Source organism: Pipistrellus kuhlii, unplaced genomic scaffold (assembly GCF_014108245.1).
Source record: "Pipistrellus kuhlii isolate mPipKuh1 unplaced genomic scaffold, mPipKuh1.p scaffold_m20_p_1, whole genome shotgun sequence".
Lineage (NCBI taxonomy): Eukaryota > Metazoa > Chordata > Mammalia > Chiroptera > Vespertilionidae > Pipistrellus > Pipistrellus kuhlii.
Window position 1 is genome coordinate 44363301 of NW_023425404.1, and position 17926 is coordinate 44381226.

The following is a 17926-nucleotide window of genomic DNA, read 5'->3' on the forward strand; positions in this document are numbered from 1 at the left end:
GTCAGTCACGTTATCAAGGATGACATTAAGACAAGTCTGATTCATCATGCTTTGGCAAGTGTAGTTTGGGCAAAGGTGTTTTTAGTTTCACCACCTACCAATGAGTATTGGCTTCTCTACAATAGATTAAAAGTTTAGGTTTTTTTTGCATACCAGGCTTTGGTTTTGTTTATTTTTGCAACACGAGAGAGGATGGGAGGAGCAGTAGGGGACTCCTACCCTGAAAACAGCCTCTTCCATTTTCCCTGTGAGTTCCCAGTCCTCATCAAAGAGTAGATGCCAAGTAGGGGCATTTAAGACCGGTATCAGACGGCCTTTTAAAGTAGTGATCGCTAATACACAAAGGATTATGTGATTTTGATTTTTCAACTGAAATATACAGAAAAATATGTAATTTATACCGCATAACCCATTTTCAAAGCAGCCTTTGGTTTGGGAACATTCCCCAGTAACATTTCAGGTGGACCCTGGGCGAGTTGTGGTGGCGGCTGAGGAAGAGGATTTGCAGGGACCAGAGATTCGGAATCGTTCCCCTCCATTGGACCTCAGCTCACTAGCTTTGCTTCACAGGGAAGGAAGGGAATGATTTTTATCTCTATTTCCACCCCACTGTCTGGCCCTCTTGCTCTCTGCTGAGTCCAGTTTAGAAAACTCAGAGCTGGCATACATTTTTATCTCACTTTATGTAGTGTTTATGACTTCATTTTCTGCCTCGAGAGTACATAGTTATCTCTTTTTAAAAACAATTTTTTTTTATTGATTGCAGAGAGGAAGGGAATTGGAGAGATAGAAATATCAATGATGAGAATCATTAATTGGCTGCGTCCTGCACACCCCCTACTAAGGATTGAGCTCTTGACTGGAATTGAACCTGGGACCTTTCAGTCTGCAGTCCAATTCTCTATCCACTGAGCCAAGCCAGTTATAGCTATAGTTATTCTTCATAATAAACAAAACCAATATCTTAAAACTCACTAATAGAAAATATTAAGAGTCAGGGGAAATTCTTAATGAATCCAGAAAATCCTATGCCCATTTTTCAGGTTCCTTTGTGCTATTCAGCCTGATACAGAACTAGCAGGAAGAGCCGAAGAAAATAAAAAAGGCATCCTGGCCAGTGAGCTCAGAAGTTGAATGTTGACCAATGCACTAGGAGGATGCCAGTTCGATTCCTAGTCAGGGCACATGCCTTGGTTTTGGGCTTGATCCCCAGTAGAGGGCATGCAGGAGGCAGCTGATCAATGTTGATGTTTCTATCTCTCCCTTTTCCTCCCTCCCTCTTTCAAATCAATAAAAATATATTTAAAATAAGAGAAAGTTACCTATTAAGAAAAAGAAAAGAAAGGAAAAAAGCCGGTAGCTTCCTTTACGCTTTAGAGGCTTTGAAGAAATGTAAGTTTATTTCAACCAAAAGGGAACTGGGAGTGAGAAGAACATGTAACAGATATGCTATGAGGTGCTTTGGTAACCAGCATGCCTTGAAAACAGAACCCCCACTTCCTCAGGGGCTGCTCATATGTGTGACACAGAAGGAAAAAGGTTCAGTTCTAAGGTCAGTCCATCACAGGCTTTTCCAAAGCAACCCATCTCTGATTATAAAATGTAAATTTACAAGGAAGTAAGGATTCTATGTACAAAATCTCAGCTCACACTGTTACTTTTCAGATAGTTTTTATGGCAAGAAAGCTATGTCTTAACCACTTCTAAAAGGTTATCTACTATAAATCCAGCACTTCCTTACACTCCTTGGGTCAAAATAACTTCAATCACAGAATTAGGAGAGTTTTAAGCTATATTATATCTTCTGAAACAGTGGAAAGACTCCTGGACCACTTTGCCATTTTTACAGGCTGCTGTAAATACGCCTAATGGCATCGGCCTCTTCTTTATCAAGGATGCCTTTCTCCACATAAGCTTCCGTTTGTTGGTTGATGAAGTCCTTCATCTTCGAAAGGTCATAATCTGGAAAATATCACGAGGGCATCATGAGAAAGATCAGGAAAGAGCAATCCCATTACAGTGATCACCATTAACCAAGAAGCGTTTTCTATACCACCTCCACAACCATCCCTGTCTTTCACATCAGAAGGCATTTTAGGTCTTGGCATTTGTGCAGAGTTTTGCAGTTTAAAACCATGTGTATGTGTGTGATATTAATAGGTCATCTGCTCTCCAGCATCACACCTACTAGGTGTTCAGGTCGGGAGTACCACCCTCATCTGACCATGGAGGGAACAGGCTTGGAGACCAGGGCTTCACACCTTGACTGTTTGTACCAATCACCTGAGGCTCCTGGGAAGTTGCAGATTTGCATTCAGTTGCTACAAGGGGGGGCCCCAGAGTCTGGTTTTTTTCTTTTTTTTCTTTTTAAATTTAATTTAAAAAAATTTTCAATTACAGTTGACGTTCAATATTGAATTAGTTTCAGATGTATAGCATAGTGTTAGGCATTAATATAGCCTATAAGGTGATCACCCCTGATAAGTCTAGTACCCACTTGGCGCCATATATAGTTATTACAATGTTATTGACTAGTATATTCCCTAAGCCGTACATCCCCATGACTATTGTGAAACTACCAATTCGTATTTTTTAATTCCCTTATCTTTATCATCCAGCCACCTAACACCCTTCCATCTGGCAACCATCCATTTGTTCTGTGTATCTCCAAGTTCATTTATTTTGATTGCTCTTTTTTCTGTGTTTTTTTGTGTGTGAAATAATATGGTATTTGTCTTTCACTTTCTGATCTACTTCACATAACATATAACATATAATATAATAACCTCTAGGTCCATCCATTTTGGTGCAAATGGTAAGATTTCATTCTTTTTTTGGGGGGCTGAGTAATATTTCTTTATATATATGTATATATGTGTACCACATTTTATCCAATTGTCTATTGATGGACACTTAGGTTGTTTTAATTTTTTGGCTATTGTATAAGAAATGTCCTTCTTTGTTTCTTAATATAGCCTTTGTTTTAAAATCTATTCTGTCAGATAGTCTGAGATAAGTATCCCTACCCAGCCTTTTTTTTATTTTTTATTTCTATTTGCATCAAATATCTTTTTCCATCCCTTTACTTTCAGTCTCTGTGTCTTTCAAATCTGAAGAGAGTCACTTGTAGGCAGCATATGTAAGGGTCTTGTTTTCTTCATTCAGCCACCCTATGTCTTTTGATTGGAGCATTTAATTCATTTACATTTTAAGTAATTAATGATAGGTGTGGAGTTATGACATTTTACTATTCACATTTTTATCTTTTTTCTTCTTCGTAAGCAAGTCCCTTTAACGTTTCTTGAAATGCTGATTTGGAGACGACAACCTCCTTTATGTAACTTATGAAGTGATCACCTCCAGCTCTTTCTGTCCGGGAGCAGATTCTGCATTTTGAATAAGCCGCCAGGATATGCCGATTCTGCTAGTTTAGGACTCACACTTTGGGTAAGAAGATCCTCAAGCTTGAGTTCAAGATCATACAGCTAGTAAAAGTTATGATAAGAACCAGCTGTTTTGACTTTTTGAACTTGTTACACTGATTAGTTCCTGTTGAGGTAACAACCCACTTTCACATTTTTAAAATATATTTTATTGATTTTACACAGAGAGGAATTGAGAGGGATAGAGAGTTAGAAACATCGATGAGAGAGAAACATCGACCAGCTGCCTCTTGCACACCCCTCACTGGGGATGTGCCCGCAACCAAGGTACATACCCTTGCCTGGAATCGAACCCAGGACCTTTCAGTCTGCAGGCCAACGCTATCCACTGAGCCAAACTGGTTTTGGCCACTTTCCCATTTTTATTGCAAATTAAGAATTACCTTGATTTTCACACTGTTTGAATTGTATGCATGGAGCAAAAAGCCAAGCCATAACCTCTTTATGCTTTCTCTGTGCTACTTATATAAACAAAAACCTATATACACCATCAAGGCACCAAAAACAGATTCCCAAGCAAGGAGGCTGCCTGTGGCACCTTTCTGGAGGCTTAAAAAGAAAATCACATCTTCCCTTGATTCTTTATTTTTTATTTTTTGTAAATTATATATATATATATATATATATATATATATATATATATATATATATATATATATTTTTTTTTTTTTTTGAATTTTTTTTTTTTTACTTTAACATTGTCCCCCCCACCCTCCCATACATACCCTCCCTCCCCAGAGTTTTGTGTCCATTGGTTTTGCTTATATGCATGTATACAAGTCCTTCGGTTGATCTCTTATCTCCCCTAGATCTCCCTACTCTCCCCGCTGTAATTTTACAGTCTGCTTATTGTTTTACTGTCTTTATATCTATCTTTTGGTTTGTCAGTTTATAATGTTTTTTAATATCCATAAATGAGTGAGGCCATGTGGTATTTCTCTTTCATTGACTGGCTTATTTCACTCAGCATGATGTTCTCTAGTTCTATCCAGGTTGCTGCAAATGATGAGAATTCCTTCTTTTTTATGGCAGCATAGTATTCCATTGTGTAGATGTACCATAGTTTTTGGATCCAATCATCTGCTGACGGGCACCTCGGCTGTTTCCAGATTCTAGCTATTGTAGATTGTGCTGCTATGAACATAGGGGTGCATATATCCTTTCTGATTGGTGTTTCTATTGTAGTTTCTTGGGATATATTCCTAGGAGTGGGATTACTGGGTCAAATGGGAGTCCCATTTTCAGTTTTTTGAGGAAACTCCACACTGTTCTCCACAGTGGTTGCACCAGTCTGCATTCCCACCAGCAGTGCACGAGGGTTCCTTTTTCTCCACAACCTCGCCAACACTTGTCGTTTGTTGATGTTGGCCATTCTGACAGGTGTGAGATGGTACCGCATTGTTGTTTTGATTTGCATCTCTCGGATGATTAGTGACTTTGAGCATGTTTTCATGTGCCTTTTGGCCTTCCTTCTGTCTTCTTTTGAAAATATTCTATTTAGGTCCATTGCCCATTTTCTAATTGGATCATTCATCTTTCTTTTATTTAGTTGAATAAGCTGTTTGTAGATGTTGGAGATTAAACCTTTATCAGTGGTAACATTTGCAAATATGTTCTCCCACATAGTGGGCTTTCTTGTTGTTTTGTTGATGGTTTTTTTTTTTTTTTTTTTTTTTTTTTGCTGTAAAAAAGCTTTTTATTTTGATGTAGTCCCATTTGTTTATTTTCTCTTTAGCTTCCATTGCCCTAGGGGCAGTATCAGTGAAGAAGTTCTTTTGGCATATGTCTGAGATTTTGTTGCCTGTGGATGCTTCTAGTATTTTTATGGTTTCCCGTCTGATGTTTAAGTCCTGTATCCATTTTGAGTTTATTTTTGTGTATGGTGTAAGTTGATGATTTAGTTTCATTCTTTTGCATGTATCTGTCCAATTTTCCCAACACCATTTATTGAAGAGACTGTCTTGACTCCATTGTTCCCTTGATTCTTTAAACATAATATGCTTATTTAAAGAAAAAAAGGATAAAATCATGAAAATAAAATTGAAATGACTTGAATTCTATCATAGCTAACCACAGTTGATATTTTGTTTTATTTCCTTTTAGCTTTTCAAATATATCTATCTCAACCCAGAATTGAGATCACAGTATACATACAAACTTATAACTCTCTCCTCTCACTAACTTTATACAGTGAGCATTAATATTCTTTAGAAGCACCATTGTTAATGGTTAGATGCAATACATCCTATGGAGGTGCCAACATTTATGACACACATCCCTCATGGCGGGGCATGGCGGTCTTCCATGCCACACGGTACTTGGGAGACCCTCCGGATTGTGAGTTGCTTGAGGCTGTTCCTTGAGGACAGTGCCATTCATCATGGCAGCTGGCAGCCTCTGGACCAGAGCCCTGCCTTCTTCCAATTTGTAAAGAGAAGAGAAAGGAGAGAATGGGGTATAAAACTCACAGCCCCTTTAGCTAGCTTGGGTCCTTTGGGCATCTTTAAGACCTTGCATGAGGGGGAAAAAAATCCCCTGAGAAACAAAAACAAAAAAACAAAAACAAAAAACAAAACCACACACACACACAAACAAAACAAAACAAAACAAAAAACCCTAAAAAACTAAGCCTGAAAGACCTCTCTACAAGCACCAGGTGTTGATCATATCGAGATGAGCAGAGGCTTAGAGAGAGCTTGTTTCCACCGAGGAGGACATTTGGTCCCCACTAGGGCACAGCCTTGAGGGTTAAAGAGAGAACTCTGGGCATTGAGCTCTTTACAACTGTCATTTGATCTGCTCCTCACGAAACTCCATGAAGTCAGCATTAGTATTTCCATTTCAGAGGCAGACAAACAGGACTGAGGAGGTAAGTCACCTGCTCCTGCCCTGGAAGAGTCAGGTTCTGAACCAGATCAGTCTTTAGGCACAGCTTTGACCACTCTGCGGTCTTTAATCCTGAAGGTCAAGCATCTAATTGGTGCAGAACAAACGTTCAGTACGTACTTGGGTTTTTTGTTGTTGTTGTTTGACTTCTCTTTTCTCCCAGGCACAGACGAGAGAACCAAGCTGACCGTACATTTTGTGTGCACCGCGCCTCACTGGCTGGTTCCCAGCCCACTCACTGGTTCACATGAATACGCTTCAGACTTGGTTGTAAGATCAACCTCTTCAGTGAGACAAAAGGCAGGCTCCCAAGGACAGACGCGAAGAGGTCCAGGCGATTTGAATGGGCAAACGGGAAACTATTGTGCCGGTGGTGAAGTGGAAGAACTGTATCTTCAGGACTATCACCCTGTGCAGGGAAAGCCCGTCTGGTGTGGAGGAAAGGCCAGCAGCTGGCTGTGCCAGTACACAGCCAGTGCCCACCGCGCTCCTCTTAAAAGAGGATGTAAGGGTGTTATGCACAAAAGAGAAAGTGCTGTGATTTACAAAGCACACTTAAAAAAAAAAAAAAAAAAAAAAAGGCTGCATTCGCTTTTATCATCATCCCCACAGTCACATCACATGGGCCTTTCTCTCCTGGATTTGGGAAGGAGATTCAGGACCCCCAGGCCCCTGCCAAACAAAGGGCATGAGCAGAAGTTAAGGAAATCAGAGCTAATAGTGTAGCAAGACTCCCTCTCACACAGCTGCAGCCCTTTCATGGCCCAGGACCAGATCCCCGCAGGCTCTGAGAGAATTCAGAGTCTAGCTGAGCATACCTGAAGCAGAGGAGAAAAAGCTCCCTGCTTCTGCCTGCAGGAGGGTGTATTGCATGTCACCTCCCCTCCTGCAGGCAGAAGGAATGTCAAACTCCACCCTGTCGATCTGAGTTTGCCGGCAGAGCCTTCCATATGCAAGCACCAGAGTTCCATGCTTTACTAGGCTGGCTATTTCTTGAAGTGAAAGACTGAATTGCAGGATGTTGCTGGGCATGACCAGGAGTTTGATTCATATGTTCATCAGTGAAAGAATCACATAAATAGTCCAAATTGTTGGAGCATGTAATTTACATTGGTTTCGGAATGCACTTTGGCCCCTCCGGTATTAACACTGATTCTAAGAGAAACATTTTTATTTTCAAGTCTTCGCAGTCACGGGTAGCATACTACACTTTTTCTTCCTTAGTGGTGCATTACACAATGGTGCATTTCCCAAATCAATGGCAGATTTGATGAATTACAGTCCATGTGAATTTTAATGGAACGGACAGCCTGGAAATTGGCATTATGTTGAGCCAAATAAAATGAAAATGTGTGAAGACCTGATAACTGTTTCCATCTTGCTCAACTTGCGATACCACAGGCTAACAAGGGGCTGAAAACATGTCTTCCTCCTGCTGTGCTCTAAATCAGCAGTTCAGCTTGGCTGCATGGTGGAAAGAAGGGGGTGAGTGGAGGGGGGGGAGGAAATTAAAAAATATTGATGCCTTGTCCTGCCCTTCAAATTTTTTATTTACTGGTGTTCCCTGGGCACCAGCGTATGTAGAGGCTCTGCATGTGTTTTGAATGCACTGTAAGGTTTGAGACAACCACTCGTCTCATTTTAAAAGCATCACTTTGCGACTGCTCTGTCTAGACACCTGGAAATCATATGGCCTCCTGTCTCTTGACATGGCTCTCAGGTTTCTCCCTTCTTTATTCTCCCTTCTTTATTCCCTCTGCCCTGCCCTGGTTTAAGCCCCATCATTTCTGCTCTTGATCCTTGCATCCTATCTCTCTCTCCAGTATTTTTTTTTTCTTCTTCAATCTGTAACCACATAACATGCCAGATAGATTTCTCAGTTCTTAACTGAGTTCTCAGGGCTTAAGTAAGCCCTAACTTAGGTTCCCCTGGCTAACAAATTCTTTATAGGTGGCCAAGCATGCTCCTGACCTGCCCACGCTCCCAGCCCTGTCTGCTAGTCTGCCCCATAGACACCCAGCATTCCTGGAAAACTGAATAGCTCCAGCTCCCAGAATGCATCACTCTCTTTTGTCCCTTTATGTCTTGGCCCCCAGTGTTCCCTCTGTCTCCATCTCTCCTCACTTACCTTTCCAGTGAAGCCTTTTTCTTTTTCTTTCTTTCTTTTTTTTAAATATATTTTTTATTAATTACAGAGAGTAAGGGAAAGATAGAAACATCAATGATGAAAATCATTGATCAGCTGCCTCCTGCACACCCCCTATTGGCGATTGAGCCCACAATCTGAGCATGTGCCCTTGACCGGAATCGAACCCAGGATCCTTCAGTCCACAGGCTGACATTCAATCCACTGAGTCAAACTGGCGAGGGCTCCAGTGAAATCTTTTTCACGGCCCTTCTTCCCAGTGATCTCTGCCACTGTGCTCCTTTCTCCCCTCCTTTGCACCACCACGCGTGTCTGTGATGGCAACCACAGGGCCAGCTGTGCTTCACTGATGCTGTGAGCGACTTGGGGGCGAGGGTGCTGCATGTTCTGTGCTTCACTTTTCTGGCACTCAGAACAGAGCCCAGTTAGTGTTTCAAGTGAGTCAGTGGCTGCTTTCGTGACTGCCGAGTGCACCTAACATGTGCTCAGAAAACACCTCTGTTTAAAATTATCCAAGAAAGGAGGGGGAGTAGACAAAACAAGATTGGCTAAGTGGGTGATAGACACATGGAGACTCATTATATTATTCTCTCTAATTTTGTTTGACTTTTTTTTTTTAATATATTTTATTGATTTTTGTACAGAGAGGAAGGGAGAGAGATAGAGAGTCAGAAACATCGATGAGAGAGAGTCATCGATCAGCTGCCTCTTGCACACCCCCTACTGGGGATATGCCCGCAACCAAGGTACATGCCGTTGACCGGAATCGAACCCGGGACCCTTCAGTCCCCAAGCCGACGCTCTATCCATTGAGCCAAACCGGTCTCGGCAAATTTTGTTTGACTTTTTAAAAAATTGATTTTTTTACAGAGAGGAAGGGAGAGGGATAGAGAATTAGAAACATCAATGAGAGAGAAACATCGATCAGCTGCCTCCTGCACACTTCTTACTGGTTATGTGCCCACAACCAAGGTACATGCCCTTGACCAGAATCGAACCTGGGGCCCTTGAGTCCACAGGTCGATGATCTATCAACTGACCCAAACTAGTTAGGGCTGTTTGACTTTTTTCTGTTTTGTTTTTTCATCATAAAATAAAGGGAAAAAACGCCTTTGTTTGAAAGGCTGGTCTGAAAAGTAAGAGAAATGGCGGTTCTCTCTGCATCCGAGAAGTGCTAGAATCTCTCTGGGCTCTGAAAGGACACTTCAGCCTAATTTGATTGTGGGAATGTTTATTTAACAACAGCCCCTGGCAAATGGGTGAGGTTTGCAGTTTATAACCACACTAAAAGCCTTACCTTCTTTATTTCCTTTTGTGTTGTGTTTCTTCAGCCATTCAATATTTTTTCTGATGGCTTCCAAATAGGCTTCTGTTTTCCCTGAAAAGGCAAGAGAATCAAATCAAACACTCATACAATACCATTGCATCTCTTTTTAAAGACCACATTATGTGTAAAACCATAGACAAAATATTGGAATTATCGAGCATTTGTGCGGTGGTACACCTAATGAGGTAGTGTGTGTGTGTGTGTGTGTGTGTGTGTTGGGGGGGAGAGGGGAGGATGTCAAGGAGAGTGGGCGGGGATAAGATTCTAGGAGGCAGAACCAAGTGGTAAGTGTCAAGAAGCCATTCTCCGCCTACACAAATTTCTATAGTTTGATGTTCTGGGAAACTTTTGATTCAATTCACTGGATAGGTGGGTCCCTGTAATTCTTAGATTGAGTTGTTTATGGTTACCAATGGTTCTTCTAAACCTAGGAGCCTTGTCAGGTCAAGACCTGAGTCAGAGTGGCAGATATTTAAAAGAATCCTTCACTAAGTGATGTTAAGTAAGCCCACATGTGTGGCTTGTGTAAGCTGTTAAGCAAGCCTTCAGCTCACTTCTGATAGGAAGTATGTAGAAACTCAGATAAAGAGGGCAGTCCAAACCTCATTTCAAGGTTTGGATGGTGAACCTTATCATTTATTCTAGTAAAACTCCCCTGGATGTAAAACTCTCTGATGGGCCTCAGCTGTGGCGGGAGAATACCACACATTACCTGCTGTTTGACAGCATTGCATTTAAGTGACTTGTTGCTTACAAATCAGTATTATCATCAACTTAGAGATGAGGAAACTCAGGCACAGAAAGGCTGAGTGACTTGGCTGAGGACACACAGGAAATAACAGAGCTGGAATTTGGGTTCTGATCTTGCCAAGTTTCTGTTACCTGCACAATTTTGAAAGATTACACCTGTATTCAGACATAAACACCGATGTACCCTTGTTTTGTCTCAAAACAATCATCTCCTTAAGCAATTGAGATCCCTAATGCTCAGAGTGTCTGTACTAAAAGACAGGGGGGTCTGGAGAGTTCTGGGAGGCTAAGAAAAAAAGCTTTCAAAGTGCAGAGCCTCTGCAAAAGTAATGGGATGCCAAGGCTTAGTGTGGTGACCACCTACTCTGAGCCCCTTTGAGCCCAATTACCTCTAGTCTACTGCCCAGACTTTTTGAACTACTTGTACTGAGTGCTTTTTATGTGCCAGGTGCTCTGCATTGTGCACCAAAATGCATTATCTCTTTTATTCTTCACAACAATCCTTTGAGGCACTCCTATTTCATCCCCATTTTACATACAAAGAAACGAAGACACAGACAGATAAAAAGTGATATGTCGAAGATCACATGGCTAGTAAGTAATTGGTCCAGGTTTGAACATGGCTACATCTGACTGCAGACCAATAACACTGCCTTAAGATTTGACAATGTTCTAAGGATCCAAGATGGTGGCGGATCCAGGAACAAACTGGAATTACTCCTCCCAGGCCCAAACTGGAATTACAACTAAAATATAGAGCAATCAACCTGAATAGCCATCTGAAGACTAGCTAAACAGAAGTCTTATAACCAAGGATTTACAGAAGAGGCCACATCGAGACTGGTAGAAAGGCCAGAGACTTGAAAAGAACAGGATGTGGCTGGTCCTACTTGCACAGGACAGTATCTGAGATCTTGGAGGGATATCTGAGCTGCAAAGGTTACCCCTGAGAAATGTTGGGTCTCAATCCCAAAGTGGACTCACTGCCCAGAGCAACAATGCCAGGAAGAGGTGCCCACATAACATCTGACTATGAAAATCAGCAGGGATTCCATCTGCCAAGGAGAGACAAGAGAAGCCCAGGCACCCTTGTAAGGAACCAGCACACCAAGTCTTGTTCACAGCCACGCTCCCTGGGCTCTGGCAGAGGGAGGGCAGAGCAGACTAGAGTCGTGAGAGGAGGGACTGGGGCTCGTGACTCTGGGGAGAGAGCTGGAGGGACAGCCACCAAGATCCTGTGCTAAGTCACTGTCCCACTCCCCAGATGCCCCACTCCTTTCCACATGGCATCAGCCTGGGGGAATGCAAGAGCCCACCTCTGGGCTCCCTGTCTTTGCACCCTGCAGAGCTCACACCCTGCTGAGGAGTCAGTTCAGGGAAGACTCCAGGTGTCAGTGAATGAGTTATGTGGCTTCTGGGTAGGGGTCATTCCCCCTCACACTTTCCTGTGAACCTGATTGGTGACTTCCCCTCATGGGAGATCAGATATACCATTCTCTGGGCTCCTGGAAGCCCCACCTTCACAACTCCTGGTGGCTCACCACTGCCTAGGAATGGGAAGAATCTGGGACAGTCAAAATTGTGTGGCTCTGGGGTTATACATGTACACAATGGAATACTACTCACTGTAAAAAAAAGAAGGAACTATTATCTTTTGCAACAGCTTGGATAGACCTGGGGAGCACTATGCTAAGGGAAATAAGCCAGTCAGAGAGAGATAGGTACCATATGATTTACACTTATATGTGGAATCTAATGAACAAAATGAACTAACAAACCAAATAGAAATAGACTCAGAGATACAGAGAGGGAAGTTGGGGGGCTGAGTGAAAAAGGTAAAGGGATTAAGCAAAACAAAACAAAAGAAACCCAAACAAGTCATAACTGACAACAGTATGGTAATTATCAGAGGGAATGAGAGATGGGAGAGGTAAAACAAGAGGGTAAATGGTGATGGAAGGAAACTTGACTTGGGATGGTGGGCACACAATACAATATGCAGATGATGTATTGTAGAATTGTGTACTTGAAACCTAATAAAATTTTATTAACCCATGTCACCTCAATAAGTTCGATTTTAAAAATCTGACAATGTTTCAAACAGAATAGACTCATAGATATAGAGAACAGACAAATGGTTGACAGAGGGGAAGGGTTTGGGAGACTGGGTGAAAAGGATTGAGAAATACAGATTGAGAGTTACAAATTATGCGTGGGGATGTAAAGTACAATAGGGGAATATAGTCAATAATATTTCAATAACTATCTATAGTGCCAGGCAATTTTAATAACTATCTATGGTGCCAGGTGGGTACTGGAAAATATCAGGGGGAACACTTTGTAAAGTATATGGTTATCTAACGTCATCTGAAACTAATACAAAATAATATTGAATGTCAACTGTAATTGAAAAATATTAAAGAATTTAAAAAGAAAAGAAAAGAAAAATGCAGATGCCCTGTGGGGCATCTATAAAGACCTAATATATATCTGACCTCTGAGTTCTAGGCTATGGAAAATGAAAAACTATAAGGTGATTAACAAAAAGAAAGAAAAAGATTTAACAATATTCCAATTTCCACTATTACATTTATCTAATGACTTCCTGAGATTCTTTAAAAACAAACAAACAAACAAACAAACAAACAAAAAAATATATATATATTATTGGTTTTTTATAGAGAGGAAGGAAAAGGGATAGTTAGAAACATCAATGAGAGAGAAACATCGATCAGCTGCCTCCTGCACATTCCCTACTGGGGATGTGCCTGTAACCAAGGTACATGCCCTTGACCAGAATTGAACCGGGGATCATTCAGTCCTCAGGCCGAAGCTCTATCCACTGAGCCAAACCAGCCAGGGTGACTTCCTGAGATTCTTTCTTCCTTGTCTCATAAGTCCAATCCTACCTCACCACTGGGGCTCCATGTTATCTGGTCCCCAAAGAAACACAGAGAAACTCTTGTTCAAAAAGTGGATATGAGAAGAGATCTGAAAATTTTAGCCCCTATTTGCTTCAGTTGCCTATGTTTAGAGAGCCTTGATTTCAGGGCCTTGTTCTCATGAAAGTTAGAGCTTGTGAAAGACTCATGTCCCCCTTGCTGATATTATTCAATTACAGCACAATGAATATAGAGACTTTCACTGTCCAGTGCTAGTTGACTGTGAAGATCAACTGGATTTGGTAACATAAAAACACTGTTCTCTATTTCAAATTAATTCAGTTAGAAAAGGCATTTTGAACATGGACTATCTGAAATAGGGAATTCAACATTATCTTTTTAGGTTGCTTTTTGCTTAGGAACCAATCCTATATAATAATAAATAGGTAATATGCAAATTGACCATCACTCCAACACACAAGATGGCTGCCCCCTTATGGATACAAGATGACCTGCAGGGGAAGGCAGTTGTGTGTGTGTAGGGGGACCAGGCCATCAGGGGAGGGCAGTTGGGGTGACCAGGCCTTCAGAGGAGGACAGTTAGGGGTGACCAGGCCTGCAGGGGAGGGAAGTTAGGAGTGACCAGGACAGCAGGGGAAGACAGTTAGGGGCAATTGGAATGGCAGGTGAGCAGTTAGACGTCAATCAGGCTGCCAGGGGAGGGTTTAGGGAGTAATCAGGCTGACAGTCTGGGTTGTGAGAGGGCAGTTAGACATCCCTCAAGGCGTCCCAGGTTGGAGAGGGTGCAGGCTGGGCTGAGGGACATACACACACATACACACTCACACACCCGTGCACAGTTTTGTGCACTGGGCCTCTAGTTACCTATATAAAAATGATGGAAAGTAATTTAATTCACTATATTGACATTAACAGAGAGTGAGTTTACTGCAGCTTAAAGAAAACTAGACTGCAATCCATTAAAAAAACACGACTATCTTGTGGATTAAAATAAATATAATTAGGAAGTTTCTCTAATTTAATAGACACCCCCCCGCCACCACCCTTCCTTTTCTGCTTTATTTTTATCCATAGCACATCATTTTCTACCATATCATATAATTTATTTAAGTCTATTTTTTGTCTTCCTTTCTTAGAAATAGTACTTGTTTGCTGATGTACTCCCATGCCTAGAATAAAACCTGACTCTCAGTAAATATTAGTGGAATGGTGAGTGGATAAAGTGAGTGGATAAAAGCTCTTCCGATACCGTAGTAGCCAAATTATAGTCAGAAAATTGCTTGGTGAGCATGAAATAAAAACTAAATAAAATCTAAAAAATATAAATGGTATTTATAGTCTTTTCTTTTTTACAAAAAAATAAACTTTATTTGAAAGACATGAAATTTAATGAATTCTGAATTTAAATGATGGTTATATCAGAAACATTTTTAAATACCTATGAATGTGCTAAATAAACTATATCCGTATGTCCTTTAATCTTCACAGGGCTCTGGGAAATAAACAGTATTATTCCCATTTTACTCATGAGGGAACTAAGGCTCAGAGAAGTTAGGTGACATGCCTGTGGAGACACAACTGAGTAAGCATCAGAACCTCGTCTTGAACTGGAATGAGCCTCTGGAATGAACTGAGTGTCGTTTGGTAAAATCCACCTTTTACCAATAAGGCGTGGTTCTCAGACTTAGCTGCACATTAAAATCACTTTGGTGAACTTTTTTTTTTTTTAGTTTTAATATATTTTATTGATTTTTCACAGAGAGGAAGAGAGAGGGATAGAGAGCTAGAAACATCGATGAGAGAGAATCATCGATCAGCTGCCTCCTGCACACACACCCTACGGGGGATGTGCCCGCAACCAAGGTACTTGCCCTTGACCAGAATCGAACCCGGGACCTTTCAGTCCGCAGACCGGCGCTCTACCACTGAGCCAAACCGGTTTCGGCACTTTGGTGAACTTTCAAAAATCCCGATGTCCAGGTCCTTCCTTCCCTATCCCCATTAAGTCAGAACATCTGGGGGTAGGGACCAAGCGTCACGTTTTTTGTTTTTCCTTCTACTAACAATCCTTAGGTGATTGCAATGTGGGGTACAGTTTGGGAACCACGGCCACCGGGAGTGGACCTCCACACATTCACAGGAGCACGGGGATGACGGGAATGAAATCAGCTGTTCCTCTGCTCTTAGAGAGAAGCAGCTGGTTCCTATTTACATTTTCTCTTCCGGGAGCCGTAAGCAAATCTTTTATTTACACAGTGTGCGCTGAAAGCCCATGAGAGTCCACTTTGGAAAGCTGGAGTTTTTTTTTTTTTTTTCAAATTGATTTCAGCTTCCTGTGGAAAAAAATAGCTCATGGCTGAGGTAATATGGAACAAGCCTGAAAACATATGCTGGAGCAGATGGGAAGAGGGCCAGAGTCAAGAGGCAACCCCGCTTTCCTGGCTGTTCTGGCTCAGCACTAGGAAAGAAATAGCGTATTTTCCGGCGTATAAGATGACCCCCTAATTTTACAGTTAAAACATAGGTTTAGGCCTATATTCGCTGTATAAGACTACCCCCCACTTCCGAGGCAACACCAGTTCTTTTTTTAATAGACTGCCTTTCTGACTGGCCAATCTGAGCAGGCTTTTTACTAGAACACAGTGTCATCTTATACGCCGGAAAATACGGTATCCTTTATACATAAATTTGTCCTGGCCCAGCTCTGCTATCCTGATCTGCAGCCCCTCAGAAAATTGGAGAAATCAATAGAGTTAACCTAGTGAAGACTGGATGTACTAAAGATATTAGATCTTTTAAAAGAGTGTATATGAAAATTAAGTTTAATAAATGATGCTTAAAATTCTTACAGGAAAAATGATATGATTACAGTTTTGAACTGCATTAAGCAAAGCAACTAGTACCGGTATTATGATGTCAACATGGGCCTCAAAGCCATTCAATTCAAAGATTTCTGCACAATGATGACATTTCATATGCCCCACATAGACAGTATGGAATACTGAGTTGAGCACTGAATGGGACCAGGGAATGTGAGTCCAAGGCCCAGATCTGCCAGTCTTGGGCTATGAGATCTTGGGCGAGTCACCTCATCTTCTGGGCCTTGGCTTACTTATTTGTAAATTAAGGGGTAAACCCTAAAAAAGATGATTCATTATTTCTAAATATGGGAAGAAACTCTCCTTTGCTATCCTTGAAAAACCTGTGTTGGCAGTAGGTCTCTGTGCTTGTGCTTAGCTCTGAGCACTCTTGCTGACTCACAGGGGAGAAGACAGGACTCGCTATTTTCTGGACATTTCTAGAAGAATGCCTTGGGGCTTGAATAAAGGCATCACTTTTCTCCTCTTATGTTGCTTTAAAAGTAAAAACATCCACATGAGTTAGTTAATTTATCAATTTATTAATTAAGTAAGTTACCGTCTCTGTCTTTGGTAAAGATATGGAAATGATAGAATATTTAAGTGAAAGGTATATTAGAGATCACTTTTAAAACTCAGTTTCATTATCTGGCCATAATCTTGATAAATGATAGCACTGGAATGAGTTTCTGGGTATTATAATGTTGATCTCATCCCCTGGATGATTTTTTAAAAAATTCAGTGACTCATAAAGTAGAAGTGAATGAGTAAACATCAAACTGGCAAAAGAGAGTATACTTAGATCATGGAATAAAGTGCCAAATACTTTTTTTTTTTTTGTCTTCAGAGAGTGATTTACTTGAAACATTAAGCAACTTTTTAGGTATGGAAAAATTAGAATAAATTCTATTTCATTGTCACATCCTTAAATTTAGGAATAATTATTGAAATTCCTGTACTAATTAGAATAATTATTGAAATACCTGCACTAATAATTATTCAAATACCTGCAATAACTAGAAATCAATATTTTAAAATAGTATTCTTTTTTAAAAAAATATATTTTATTGATTTTTTACAGAGAGGAAGGCAGAGAGATAGAGAGCTAGAAACATCGATGAGTGAGAAACATCGACCAGCTGCCTCTTGCACACCCCCCACCGGGGATGTGCCCGCAACCAATGTACATGCCCTTGACCGGAATCGAACCTGGGACCTTTCAGTCCACAGACCGACGCTCTACCGCTGAGCCAAACCAGTTTTGGCTAAAATAGTATTCTTAATGTGAGTCCTGTAGAACACAAGAGTTTAAATAATTTAACTAAACAATATTCAAAAGTTAATGTGTCATATTTCATCATTGAGTTATTTTACATTGTCTGCCTGAAATAAGATTCATGTAAACATGCTCAGTAAGTTGAAGAGTGATACAAACGTAGGGTAACTATTATTATTATTGTTCCTATTTCCCAATGACCCAACATATGCTTGATATAGTTAATAAATATTTGCTGTCTCATCTCACATTGCAAGACTAAAAACAGACTCCCTATAGGCATTACTGCCAATGTGTCTGGCTTTATAATTAACTCCTAAAATGGTTTTAGCTGGGC

The 17926-nt window shown here is 40.9% G+C and overlaps 1 protein-coding gene across 2 annotated transcripts in view; it reads right to left on the reverse strand.

Moving 5' to 3' along the window:
- Nucleotides 1-1370: 1370 nt before the first annotated feature.
- The window catches only part of SCG3 (secretogranin III), a 45282-nt gene continuing 28726 nt past the window's right edge, over nt 1371-17926 (reverse strand). For both annotated transcript variants that reach the window (XM_036441996.2, XM_045582476.1), the window contains exons 11-12: nt 9773-9853; nt 1371-1962 (exon numbers count right to left, since the gene is read on the reverse strand). In XM_036441996.2, the coding sequence (XP_036297889.1) occupies nt 1844-1962; nt 9773-9853 (200 nt within the window). In that variant the 3' untranslated portion in view covers nt 1371-1843. The remainder of the gene's footprint in view (nt 1963-9772; nt 9854-17926) is intronic.